Source organism: Poromitra crassiceps (genome assembly GCF_964638095.1).
Source record: "Poromitra crassiceps genome assembly, chromosome: 2".
Classification (NCBI taxonomy): domain Eukaryota; kingdom Metazoa; phylum Chordata; class Actinopteri; order Beryciformes; family Melamphaidae; genus Poromitra; species Poromitra crassiceps.
Genome location: NC_139624.1, coordinates 110,280,478 through 110,293,862, shown reverse-complemented (window position 1 = coordinate 110,293,862; position 13,385 = coordinate 110,280,478). Strand labels below are relative to the sequence as shown.

The following is a 13,385-nucleotide window of genomic DNA, read 5'->3' as shown; positions in this document are numbered from 1 at the left end:
ATTCATCCAATGTGCTTCACACTCACACCATTCCAGTTAGACACATTCACACCTGGAAGCTGCCCAATACAAACAATTCTACAGTTAGCAAGTGAGCAGCAGCACTGGATTGGTACGATATATCTTACACAAGGAGATATGAAGAAGAAGAATACAAGTGCCCAATGCTAACTATCCAGGGTATATGCAGGAATCCTGAAGTTCAAACCCATTTAAGACCTTTTCAATAATATATTTAAGACCTCAATGCCTCAATAATATATTTTAAGACCTCAATGCCACTTTCATCACATCATTGATAGGGGTGTAAATCACAAGTTTCATCACGATACGATATTATATATATTCTTTGGACAACGATACGATATTTACTGATATCACAAAGTCTACTACAACGATTTTGATTTAATTCAATTCAGGGCTCTGCGATCGATATGAAACGATATATTCCCATTAAGACAATCAGCTACAAAATGTAATACCTCATCAAATGGCGATTAAGACTTTTTAAGACTTTTTAAGGGCCTTAATCTTCCCTAAAATGATTTATCAACTTTTAATACTTTTCAAGAACCCGCGGATACCCTGCTATCATTGGGCCTAATTTGTAGCCTTTTTGGTTGTAGATTTAGACTTCTCACCCTTCTTTTAGTAAAGCAATTTGTGTTGATAACAGTCAGACACGCCCCCCTTTTTTACACACTTTATATAGTGATGCCCCTCTTTTATCCGCAGCTCTGCCTGCTTATGAGTTTGAAAAAAAAAACTTCTATAATCCCCCTACACCCCCCCCCCCCCCCCCCCCACTCGGTAAAGCCCCATGTGAAATAGGAAGATCTGAACTAATCACAGGTTACCACAGAGCTAGACAGGGTTTTTCCTCACCTTAATGGCGTCCACAGTGGCCCTGAACACTGGGTTGTTGTGCTTGACGCTGCGCCAGTATCTAGGCCTAGTGGGGCTGGTCAGGTTGCAGCCGTACTTCTCCAGGATGCTCAGGGCCTTGGCCAGTCGACTCAACGACTCCACAGCCTGAGGTAGAGATGAGCAGCTGGGTTAGTGCACTAATCCAAGCTGCTATGCCTATGTAAAGAATGCAGTGAAATAAAAATGTCTCTGTGCAGGCTAAGCTGATCAGAGTGAGTGTATTTGTGTGTCTGTGCATGGCGTTTACCATTACACAGGTTCTGATGTAGCCATGCCGTGTGTTGTGTTGTGTGTGGCTTGGATGTTAGCGGAAAGGAGTGAGTGCGGATATATCGTCAACAGGGCATCTCACATTACTAAGCAAATGTGTATCTGACAAATGAGGGGTGCTTCTGTAACTATATATACATGTACATATATATATATATATACACACATATATGCATATACACATATATATTTATAAGGGATGAGGAGATGGGTTTGGTGAGGCAGGAGACTAAGGGCTAATGTACACCACCTCCGGAATAGATGCGGTACGGCTCCGGTACGGCTGCGAACAGACCCACACTCATGTAATCTGTCAGATGTATGCGGGATCTGACAAAAATAGAACAGGTGCGTAATTTTTCCGTACCGCATGTATTGCCCATCAATTAACATGGGCGAGAATCGATCCGACAGTTTTGCCGGATCCGCAACGCAGCCATAACGCATCTGGTGTACATTGCCTGTAAGGACTGCGGCCTCACCCAACCCATCCTCCTCATTCTTTATAAATTATATTTTACACACACACACACACACACACACACACACACACACATATTGTACACGGTTGAATTCTGTAAACAAAGAGGTCACGTTTCATGCAGACATACTGCTCGTATCAAAACGTTACCTCTGTGCAATTAATTAAGTAACTGAACTTAGTCTACAAGATGTTGTATTCCTATTCATATTTTGTTCACTTTCGGCTCAGCACTTGCCCTATCTGGCCTGGATGTGCGTGCTTGTTCTTATCTGCATCTGCCAGTTGGCCATCACGATAAGAGTAGGCATAATAATGTGTTAATTCCACTACAGGAGAGACTTAATGTTCTCTGAAATTAGGTGGAAAAAAGAGTTGGCTAAAAGAGTTGGAAAATATCAGGATATCGGCAAATAAGCCAATATCATGTATCCCTATAATGCTTACCCTTCAGATCAGGAGTGCTGTTTAGCAATGTTTTCCCATATCGACCAATAATTCTCTTCGCTCCTTTCTCCCATACCGGTTTACTTTCCTCATGTAAATAAATGTCTAACTTTTGTTGAATGACGTGAGTGAAAACATTGCATTCTGGCTATTACTACGGGCATAGGATGCCATTGTGATTTTCTCTCAAGAGTTTGATCCAAAGTGTTTCCCACCCAAAGATGAGACGAAAACTATACCCTTGAAGGAAATAATATATGTGGTGCGCAGGTAGCATCAGATTCACATGTAATCCATGTTGAGAGAAAAGCTTGCCTCTGGTCTGCTGTGGACTGCTGTGTTGTCCCTCAGCATGTCCTCGGCTGTGATGTGCCGGTACTTGTGGGACAGAGGCAGAGGGAGGCTGGCCATGGCCTGGACCTCGGCCCTCGCGTCCTGGGCACAGCCTGAGGACGACAGTTGGGACATGGCTCTCCTCCTCACCTCCTCCAGCTGGCCAGACGGCGGGCTCAAGCTCATTTCTGCCAGATGGGGAAGACGACACACAAGTCAAGGGAGGGCGATGTTTTAGAGCTACCTAAGGCAAAAACAACAACAAGCCAGTAGTTCCCAAAGTAGGGTATTTTAGGGCAGTGGATATCAATGTGGGGTCCGTCCCATCAAACTGATGAATTGTTAAATTAACCATTATTTCACTTAGAAGAACTTAACACAATTAGAGAATGTAGAAGAATGATTTGATCTTTAGTTTCACTGTCATCTCTCTACCTACAACAGAACATGGAATAACATGGAATTCTGGATAAAATCATATACCAATTATAATAATAATAATAATAATAAATAAAAAGATTTGGGTCCTAGACAAAATATCTCGTCAAATGGGGGTCCATGGCATAATGTAATATCAAAGGCTGAGAATCACTGTTTTAGGGGGTGCAGGGTGTCCCCAGCAAGATCAGCAATAGTTAGTACTATTTTGTAATTCACTGGAAGTTTTAAGCATGACGAGAACGAAACTGTATCGAGCATAGTTTATTTCACTCTCCGCGCCCTAACGTTACACGGTTGTCCTGTCCAAATACCTCAAATCAAATCATAAACAACAACAGAAAATCTTCTCAGATGAGCCTCGTTGGGAATACATCTTATCAAATGGAAGTCTATAGTCTCTGTGTGGTCTCATCTGTTTGCGTGCTCTGGGTGTGAAACTGTTTTGGAGACTCCTGACTTTACAGTAAGCTAGCAAGCTAACCTGGCAACACGAATTCAGGGGAAACAGAAAGTTAACTAGTGTGGCGTGACATACTTGCCCGATCGTCTTTACGCTTACTCCGTTATCCCGGTCCCCGAAGAAAGTCTTTATGTTTAGATAAATAATGTGCCATTACACATCACACATTAAAACTAACTAACGTTACTACGGTTTTAACGTAGAGTCGGTGGGCGAGCTTTCACACGGAACTGGTGGACTGGTGTGAAGTCGGGCAATTGAAATTTGCTGCTGAGGTGTTTACTGGGGGGAGCTCACATATTGGAGGCGGACTCAGCACACGCACGCACGCGCACACGCACCAGTTATTATATTTTTGTATTTGTCATTAGTTTTTATTTTTCATTTCATTTTTGTTTTCAATTCAGTTTAGTTTCACTTCGTTTCCAATAGGTTGAGGCCACGTCTCGTCAAGCGCTGGTTTAGCTGGCTCAGCCTGGCTGGGGGCGTGGTCAGGGTGGGGTAAAAACCCCCGTTCTATCTATTCAGTAAAGTTAGAATTTAGCTGATAGCCCAGCCCAGGCAGACACGATCGGGGATTTAACCACCGCAGTAAACGCACATCTGAGCAGACGTCTTGTGTTCTGCTCTAACCCCCAAACCTGTAGTTTAGAGTCGCAGCACCGTCTTTTGGTGAGTCAGCCCATGAGATATATGGGCGGTTTTACCCCACTCGCGCGCCAGGCGTTCAACATTTTGTGGGCGTTCCCAGACATGCGGACTGTATGTGGGTTTGCTGGGTTTGTCTTGGACTGGACGACTGCTTCTAGATTTGATTGCTTTCGCCTGGCAGCTGACGTTCTTCTCTCGACTCGATTGGTTCTGACTGTTCACCCCTCACCCGTGTTGAATATGGCGGCTACACCAGCAACAAACCCATCACAGCTGCTCCCACTTGGTTCGTAAATGACAAATAACGCAAACTGTGTTCTGTTTTGATAACAAGTAGCTACAATAATTTGTCAGTATTAAAACTCTGCGTGCGTTGGTAGACTTTTAGGCTAGGTAGCTCTGTTTTGCTTCGCTAGCTAACGTTAGCATCACGCCAGGCGGCAGACATGATGACAGCATCCATAGCTACAGAATGCTGTTTATTGCCTTTGCTAGTACCACTTCAATTACTCCTTTTACTGTATGTGATCAGAAAGTACACATTTAGGAAGTCTATCTATATTCTGTTGTAACGTTAGCTATGGTGTGTTTGATTCAGTTGCTTCCAAAGATTTCCAAGTGTTGTTGAGGTTAGCTCAATGATTCTCAACGTTTTTCATATCGGGACCACAGATTGTCTAAGGAAAATCGCATGGTCCATGAGAGGGCTCTTACTACAGTGAAGTCCTGAGACAAACATAGAAAGAGCCTGAGGGTAATACATTACCTAGGATTTGATGAGATTTTGTCAAATGTGAGAATATTTTTGATTCTCGGATGTGATTTTGGGCAGAATCCCATCACTATCTGTATTGTAGGCAGAGAGATAACAGAAACTAAGATCAAAACATCAACATTCTCTAATTGTGTTACATTAACTTATTGTAAATTAAATACTGCAATGGTGAAGTTTAACATTTCTTTAATTTGCTGGGGACCCCTGGAATCCCTCCAAGGACCCCTGGTGGTCCCTGGACCCCACAATGAGAACTGTGTTTGTTTGTTTGTTTGTTTGTTTATTTATTTAAGAAAAGGGACAATGCACATTAATTAACATGAGCACGTGAGTCCATTATGTAAATGTGCCAGATTTAGCCATACAGGCTAATTTTCATCTGCAGTCCCTGGCAGGTTGATTATGTGAAACATTAACAAACACATGCAATAGTACAGAAGACATAAGTAGACAAAAGCATATAAAAGAAGAAAAGCACAAGCTCTGGAATCCCTCCAAGGACCCCTGGTGGTCCCTGGACCCCACAATGAGAACTGTGTTAGCTAACCCTAGCTCTAACTAAATGTTCAATCTACCCGTCAAATAAATCCATTATTTATCTTTGTGTTCCAGAGCTTGTGGACAAGTGTATTGGCTCTCGAATCCACATCGTCATGAAGACCGACAAGGAGATTGTCGGCACCCTGCTGGGTTTCGACGACTTTGTCAGTATCCTTCCCAGGTTATGGGCTGCACGTTGCCATTACATAACATGTAGTGATGCAACTTGACATAACATGCATATCCTATTTAGTGCGTTGTATGATTATTCCAGTTGTCCCAGAGCTTGTCCTTAACTTTGTGTTTTAGATATGGTCTTAGAGGATGTGACAGAATTGTAAGTACACATATTTTTCCAACACATGGAATCGTGTTTTTCAAGCCAGCTACTGACTTCTATCTATTCCGTTTTATTAACTTTTACCTATTACATATCTGTGATGCAGTGAAATCACACCAGAGGGAAGAAGGATAACCAAACTGGACCAGATCCTTCTCAATGGCAACAACATCACCATGGTACACAGATAGTGTCCATATTATGACTGTACCTACTCATTGTAAAGTCCTTTGGATAAAAGTGCTATATAAATGCAGGCGATTTACCATTTTTACCATAAGGTGTGTGAGGGCTTGTCTGCAATAGTACATTCGTAATGTTTGCAAATGATTTGGCAGCCCACCACTGGGCCCTGGCCCACAGGTTGGGAATGCAATTTTGTTGTGAGGTAATGAGGGCAAAATCAGTAGTTTTTCAGGGGAGAGACATACTAGTATAGACTAGTAGAGAAAAACACCTTGCCCACCAAAGAAACCATTGAACAGGAGATGTCGTCATAATGAAGACCCATCCTCGTATGCACTGTACATTCCACATTTTTTTTTTACTAGCATAGACTTGAAACAACTGATTTTGCCCTCATAGCCTCACAACAAATTATTAACAATTATTATCTTCGAGAACTTAAACCCCCCAATCCCAGCAAAAACACACCCCACTGGAAAATGCAACCACTGTAAATTCTCAGCAGGTATTAAAAACTTTGTGTTGAATTGTATTTCTTCTTCTTACACTGTTTTTTCTTTTTTCCTGTAGCTCATACCTGGAGGAGAAGGACCTGAAGTATGAAATGAGGCTTAGCGTTGTGCTGAGACAGTTTTGTGTTGTGGATACATGCCTTTCCGATATTATGTTCCTTAGTTGATTTTTTTTTAATTATGGTTATTATTTTTCGTCTTTCTTGTTCTTGGCATTTGAAAAAAGATTGTTGTAACACGTTTCCCAGATGGGTATTTGTGTAAAAAAAATATATAGATTTGAAACCTGTGTAACAAATCACACATTACAAGACAGATGTTTTTGTTATGAATAAATCACAGAATTTCACACAATTTGACAAACCAACTTTATTACTTTCATTCATCATTGTCATACAGCTTGGCTCGCTTAATGTTAAGTATAATAAGCTTCTAATAGTGTTTTCACACAACAGCAGCATCACTCAGGAGTGGAACAGCAGTGACAAAAGCCTTGATCCAGTTTGATTTGTTGGATGTGTGTTTATTGATTTGAACAAGAAAACAGCTGAAACTTGTTTTATGACTGATTCACACATACCATGCAGTATGACTGAACAGAGAGATTTGATATGAAACGCACCAGGTGAAAAACAGCTGAGTAGAGGAATGGAGGTGGAGGATTCTGTCTTGTGGTACCACCAGTACAGCAGCTTTCCTACTTCAGTACATGGACGGCTTCTCCTCTCCTTTTGGATTGGTCACTTTTTCCAGGTTCTTGTTGATGATATCGTAAAGTTCAGCCTAGAGTACGGTAAACGGATTTAAACAGAATGTTGAAGTGATGTAATTGTTGTCGTCTGACGAAGCTTTGTTAACGCGCGCACACTGATTATCGGCCGGCTGACTTACATAGAAACCACGGATGTCGAGGATGATCACTCTGATCTCTGAGTAGATCGCCTCATCCTTCTCATGGACGAGTGAGCGGTAATCCATCTGGGGGAGAAGGTTACAGCAGGAGGGGTCAGAAATATACCAGGAACTTGTGTTGCAGATATCTTCACACAACAGTGTTCTATATTATCAATAAACCGGTTAAAGGAACCTTTAAGCTGGTATTTGATACACAGCATGTAATGGTAATCCATACATTATGATTGAATGTATTTGATAATTGAACTCTTAGAAATGGAATTCAAGTCTGCTTTGTCATTCCAATTCAATTCACAATGCATTTATTACAGATCTCAAAGACAAAAACATTAGCAGACATTCAGACTTACCACATGCGTCTCTTTGGAGGCCTTGGCGACAGCATCTCCTCTCTCTAAGAAGTACCTGCAGTCCAACAGATGTTTCTGTAAGTCACACTGTACTGACAGCAACAAAGTAAACTGATCTTCTGTCAACCGGCCACAGCGGCTGCTGTGTCCCAGGCCAGCATGTACCACACACTTTCACTTTTTAAGCATAAGCATTATTAGATAGATGATTGGGACACATCTGAAACGTGCTGTGGTGAGTCTGGTGGAATCAACCATGTCAAGCTGCACAGAGCAGATCAAGCCGGGCAGGAAGTCATACAGGAATGGTATGGAGCACCCGGTCAATTTTCAAAATGAAACAATAAACAAAGCAGACAAAGAATGAAAGCATTTAACTATGTCAATCAAGGAAAAATGACCAAATCAACAAAACCGGGCAGGCAAAGTGCCGTTAGTTGGTGTTGTGGTGGGGTTTAGGGGCAGGCAAAATTTACAAATCATCTACTGCTAATTGTGTTAACTTCTTGTAAATTAAATAATTCCAAATTTTATCAATTAATTAATTTGCTGGGGACTGCCTGGAATTCTCTCAAGAACCTCTGGTGGTCCCCGAACCCCACATTGAGAATCACTGACCTAGATTAAATTTACTAGCAGCTGGTGGAAGGTGTTATTTATTTACTTGTTGATGTTGGTCTGAAAGCCGTCCACCTTGGTCTTCACTGCTGTGATTCTCTCCAAGATTTTCTCCTGTGGTAAAAGCAAACAAACAAAAACAACATTTAACAATCCAATATCTGACTAAACTGTGTGCTGCTGCTACTCAAACACATGGTGTTGTCTTTTGTCAGGTAGTTTACCTGGATTGCAACTCCAAAGTCATTTCCATCTTCTATTTTGGGGATTAGGTGCTGAATCCAGCAGGACACCTGAGCCACACAACAGCGGTGAGTTCATGATCATTTTACAGTCTAGTTTAGATAGAAATTAGATAACTAAGTAAATCCAAGAGGGAAAAACCAAACACCAAAGGCACGTCTACTCTAATCATCGATGCCATGATTGCTACACAGGATTTTCTTCTCCCCACATTTCGGTTTTCACTCAATTCTGTGTCGAATCCATCCACCTTATTTGTTTTACAGCAGAAAGTGTAAATCAAGAGATGCAAGTGATCCACCAGTTTTGTTTGTATCTTACGGTGATGATGGCCTCTCTTAGTGCAACAATCTCTGGCTTCACTCGGTCCAGCACCTTCACGATCTTCTCGTTCCCTTTGATGAAGCCGCATTTTGGAGCTGCGGGACAGGGAGGAGAACTCAGATGTTTTTATTTACCCATCACACACACATGCACACACACTGCCTCTCCACCTGGAGGAAACCTGCCAACACTACCTTTCTTCTTTTTCTTCTCGTCATCTTCATTCTTGTCTGTCTCCATTTCCTGTGAAGAAAATTATGCATTGTATATATATATATATATATATATATATATATATATATATATATATATATATATATATATATATATATATATATATGTGTGTGTGTGTGTGTGTTTGAGTAAGTGTCTGTTTAAATTTTTGTCCCACATTGGATGATGCCATCAGCGATGATGTCACAATGCCTATGACATCATTAGTGACATCATTATTGACCAAAATCATCTTATAGGCGAGTGACATCACTGATGATGTCATAGGCATTGTGACATCATCTGTGACATAATTATTGACCAAATCATCTTATATAAAAGAGACAGGACCAAATCTCACAAATTGTGATGTCATCAGTGATGCGACCAAAGTTGAGCAATTGTGTGCTGCGCATTTTTTTTTTTTTTTTAACCTTTATTTAACCAGGTATGTCTCATTGAGATTAAAATCTCTTTTACAAGAGAGACCTGGCCAAGAATGGCTGCAGCTACATAGTTTCAGACACAACAAACAGTAAAACTTAAACAAGACAACAAACAAGAAAACAAACAAGCTCGAGAGTGCAATACAGTACGGGTGCAGGAAAAAATACATTTGAATCATCAATTAAAACATTTACAGTTAATAGAATCAAATTCCAGGGACTTTACAATGCCTTTAAATTCACTAAGGGTAACTAGGTCCCATAGTTTAAGCCCATTCTGCAGGGTATTCCAAGAGGATGGTGCAGAAAACATAAAGGCCTTTTTGCCCATCTCTGTCCGAGCTTTAGGGACAGTCATGAGCAAAACGTCCTGAGACCGTAAGCCATAAGTACAGTGCTTTTGGGACAGAAAGACTGATAAATACTCAGGAAGTCTACCGAGAATGGCCTTATAAATAAAAACATACCAGTGACTAAGCCGGCGAGTCGACAGAGCAGGCCAATTGACCATTGAGTACAATGTACAGTGATGAGTGAGGGCTCTACAATTTGTAATGAACCTCAAAGCACCATGATACACAGTATCCAACATATGAAGACAGTGAGCTGAGGCATTCATGTACAGCACGTCACCATAATCAAGAACAGGCAGAAATGTTGCTTCTACCAATCTCTGTCTGACATGAAGAGAAAAACATGATTTGTTCCTAAATAAAAACCTAACTTGCATGCCAATAGAGAGCCGCAGGAATGTGTCCGGAAGTCTACTTCTGGGTTCCACAGTGGAAAAGTCTATGGGATTTAACATGGGGGTTTCACTTAAATGCATAAAATAAGGTCTGTGGCAACCCTGATTTTAGAAGATTATCTTGCTGAACAAAACCTCTTATCTAAGTATCATAAACTTTTGTTAGCCACAGACCTTATTTCAGGCATCTAACGAAAAACAAACAAAAAACATTGATTTCGAGGGCGTCCCAGTGGCTCACCTGGTACAGCGCATAGCACAATGGCTTAGTCCATTCGCGCGGCCGACCCAGATTCGAATCTGCCCGTGGTCCTTTGCCACATGTCATAACCCCTCTCTCTCCCCACCTTTCCTGTCTGCCTACTATCAAATAAAGGCTAAATGCCACCAAAAGAATCTAAAAACAAACAAACATTGACTTTGAGACGAGGGAACCCAGCGCGATGCTAACTACCGGGTTGGCCTACAAAAATACATCATCCCTGCGGCACTCAGAATCAAAAAGTCAAATCAAAGAGGGGGGTACGGTGGTGCTAATGTGGTTCCTCCTCTGGTCGTTAAGGGCGCCTGTTCGGAGGGAGGGGAACTGGTTGGAATAGCGTGAACCTCCCACGTGCTATGTCCTACCGGTGAAGCTTCCCCTGTCAGGTGAAAAGAAGCGGCTGGCTAACTGCCCATGTCTCGGAGGAAGCATGGAGCCAGTTTCGGCTCTCCCCAGATCGGCAGAGGGTGGAGTAGCAACCAGGATAAATAAATTAAATTAGCACTAATGGCGGATAAAAATGGGATAAAAAATCAGGGGGAAAGAATTATTAAAAAAAAAAAAAAAAATCAAAAAGTGAGTGCTTCTTTCTAGAGACGCCATTTGCACCGAGAGATGTTTAACAATCACACAGGGAGAAATCCATCATCGAAGAGGAGAGAGAGCAGTTTCTCCACCCACAGGAGCAGGAGGTCAAATACGCAGAATTTAAAATGTTTAAGCACGTCTAAAGTATGCACCCGACACGTGCACCTATGTGCAGTGAATATGCCACTGTCTCTGACTTGTCTTATCACTATACTGCCTTATTGCTTGTTGTGTCTCTTGTTGTTTTTGCACCCATATGCCCTGTTATATTTGTACTACGGTATTTGCACTATGTTGTAAACGGAGTCCACAGCACAAGAATTTCACACCATGGAGTGACAATAAAAATCTTGAATCTTGAATCTTGAGGAGAGAGAGCAGTTTCTCCACCCACAGGAGCAGGAGAGAGAGCAGAATATAATGCAGCAACAAGAAGATACAGTATGTTGCATTTGGACTAAGGCATCTGACATTTTCTCAACTGGAAGAACTCTGTTTATATTGCTCTCTCCGGCTATAAAACCAAGGCTTTGATTTCCACACAGGCATTTAAAAGTGTTCAGCAAGAGCCAGTTATCTACGATGAAACTCTGCATCCCAACCCAGGCACGACCTCTTTATTTCAGGTGTGTCTCACCTCCTCCTCTGGAGCCGGGGGGTCTGGGATAGGGATGTCCAGCGGAGCCTGGAGGGAGGACATGTCTGTGATGCTGAGGACGTCTTCCTGCACGAGACACACAACACAAGAAGCACCAATACAGTCAGCCACTGAGGTGTGTCTTACATGACCCTGCCCTGCTATGTGTGATGTCACATTGCACACGCTGACCTTGAGCAGAGCATCCAGCAGCATGATCTTCAGCGGGATGGAGTTGGAGAACAGATTCTCTGCCTGGAAAACATGAAGTAATGAAGAGTGGAATCTTAAAAAAATATAAAAATGGCTGCCTGATTTGAATAAATGTGTCTTTTTCTCCAACAAACCTCATGATACAGCGACTGCTGGAAGCTTTCCACCTGTGGGAACAAATAGGGTGAAATAAACTGACAAATCATGATGACAGAACATGTATCTTCCTAAAGTCTTGGAAAATAAAAATACAATGAAACATTTAGTATACTAGAAGAATATACAAAAGTTAGAAAAAAGTTATGTTTTTTGTCATATTTAATATTATTTCCCTCTTTCTACCTACCTTAGCACCGTTGGCTTGGATTCGAGACAATATTTTTCTCTCTCTTTCTGTCTTACCCTACCTAGACAGCATTTCCTAAAGAGCTTTGATCCATTTGCAATTGAGGCACTGAACAGAACACCCAATATGTGTTACACGTTGGGTCTGTTACATGTCGCCGGTTATATGTATGTATTCATGCATTTATGTGAGGCCGAAAGTGAAAGTTGTGAAAGCAAATTTCCCCTTAAGGGACAAAATGATGTCTGTATGAGCTGTCTGTGCCCAAACACGTCTGGTTCTGTGTTCCCTCTGATTTGCTCTGTTTGTGATTTGATTTTCTTTAAATGTGCTACAATTTATTGTTGCGTTTGTCTATCTTTGAATATTATTGTTGTAAAGTAAAGACACTTGACATTTCAATCTCTTGTTTCTTGCACCTGTGTTTACCCTGCCTGGCTTTTCGACACAAAAATGACGGTGAAAAGATAAATTGTGAACATTTCAAAACCATTATGTTTGTACATGCAATTTGGTCAATAACAAAATAACTATAACGTTGCGACAGCGCTTCAGTCTGACTGCCAGTTTCGTATTTGATTGACTTTCGTTTTCCAAGGGGCTTTCCATAACTCTGTCCTTAAAGTCTGTTTCTCACCACATGTGTGTAAGAAATTCAACATAAATGCTACTTGAAATGATCTGTAATGTACATTCTGAGCACAAATATGTATCTAATAATAATAATTACAATAACAAGTCAACTTACCTTCCCTAGGCTGGCGCGGCTTATCTTCAGCAACGACGTCTTTGACATGATGACTGCAGCTTTATTTTTTCCAGTAAGAGACAAATAAATATGTCTGGTTTGTAAAAAATAAGCCAGTAGTTTAAGAGAGGAGACACGACTTGTGTGTGCTTTACTTCCTCCTTCGTGCAATTTACTTTCGATTTGATCAGACTCTGGCACTCTGGCCTGGATGACTCTTGAAGTGGGCGTACTTTAATTGAAGTGGGCGTACCTTTTCGCACCAGACGCCAGACACAATTTATTCCACGTGATGGCGCTGTTTGTGTTGGTCCAAGTTGGTCCATACATGACGTAATCCTACGAGTGCACCAACTATCAAGATAGTTCAC

The 13,385-nt window shown here is 41.5% G+C and overlaps 3 protein-coding genes across 3 annotated transcripts in view; 1 reads left to right on the top strand and 2 right to left on the bottom strand.

Annotated features, from left to right (window-relative positions):
* The window catches only part of LOC310772290 (E3 ubiquitin-protein ligase RNF31-like), a 50,454-nt gene extending 46,872 nt beyond the window's left edge, over positions 1-3,582 (bottom strand). The window contains exons 1-3 of the mRNA XM_083632053.1: positions 3,435-3,582; positions 2,441-2,646; positions 886-1,032 (exon numbers count right to left, since the gene is read on the bottom strand). Coding sequence (XP_083488179.1) covers positions 886-1,032; positions 2,441-2,644 — 351 coding nt within the window. The 5' untranslated portion in view covers positions 2,645-2,646; positions 3,435-3,582. The remainder of the gene's footprint in view (positions 1-885; positions 1,033-2,440; positions 2,647-3,434) is intronic.
* A 649-nt stretch (positions 3,583-4,231) lies between these two features.
* lsm5 (LSM5 homolog, U6 small nuclear RNA and mRNA degradation associated) lies at positions 4,232-6,716 on the top strand. Its single transcript, XM_083655878.1, has 5 exons — positions 4,232-4,296; positions 5,398-5,493; positions 5,635-5,662; positions 5,772-5,844; positions 6,422-6,716. The coding sequence occupies exons 1-5, from the start codon at positions 4,251-4,253 to the stop codon at positions 6,452-6,454; spliced, it is 276 nt and encodes a 91-aa protein (XP_083512004.1). The 5' UTR covers positions 4,232-4,250; the 3' UTR covers positions 6,455-6,716.
* A 25-nt stretch (positions 6,717-6,741) lies between these two features.
* psme2 (proteasome activator subunit 2) lies at positions 6,742-13,184 on the bottom strand. Its single transcript, XM_083655872.1, has 11 exons — positions 13,015-13,184; positions 12,055-12,087; positions 11,900-11,962; positions 11,708-11,794; positions 9,008-9,056; positions 8,811-8,908; positions 8,471-8,539; positions 8,293-8,360; positions 7,629-7,683; positions 7,255-7,341; positions 6,742-7,146 (listed from the first exon to the last, which is right to left on the bottom strand). Exons 1-11 carry the CDS (start codon positions 13,060-13,062, stop codon positions 7,066-7,068), a joined length of 738 nt encoding a protein of 245 aa, XP_083511998.1. The 5' UTR covers positions 13,063-13,184; the 3' UTR covers positions 6,742-7,065.
* Positions 13,185-13,385: the final 201 nt, after the last annotated feature.

Excerpts from the sequence above, each read along its gene's own strand:
- lsm5 (XM_083655878.1), top strand. The coding sequence starts at position 4,251 with ATGGCGGCTACACCAGCAACAAACCCATCACAGCTGCTCCCACTTG. Across the intron at positions 4,297-5,397 it reads ATCACAGCTGCTCCCACTTG|AGCTTGTGGACAAGTGTATT; the intron begins GTTCGTAAATGA and ends TTTGTGTTCCAG. Across the intron at positions 5,663-5,771 it reads TTAGAGGATGTGACAGAATT|TGAAATCACACCAGAGGGAA; the intron begins GTAAGTACACAT and ends TCTGTGATGCAG.
- psme2 (XM_083655872.1), bottom strand. The coding sequence starts at position 13,062 with ATGTCAAAGACGTCGTTGCTGAAGATAAGCCGCGCCAGCCTAGGGAAG. Across the intron at positions 11,795-11,899 it reads TGCTGGATGCTCTGCTCAAG|GAAGACGTCCTCAGCATCAC; the intron begins GTCAGCGTGTGC and ends TGTCTCGTGCAG. Across the intron at positions 7,342-7,628 it reads CCTCCAAAGAGACGCATGTG|ATGGATTACCGCTCACTCGT; the intron begins GTAAGTCTGAAT and ends CTTCTCCCCCAG.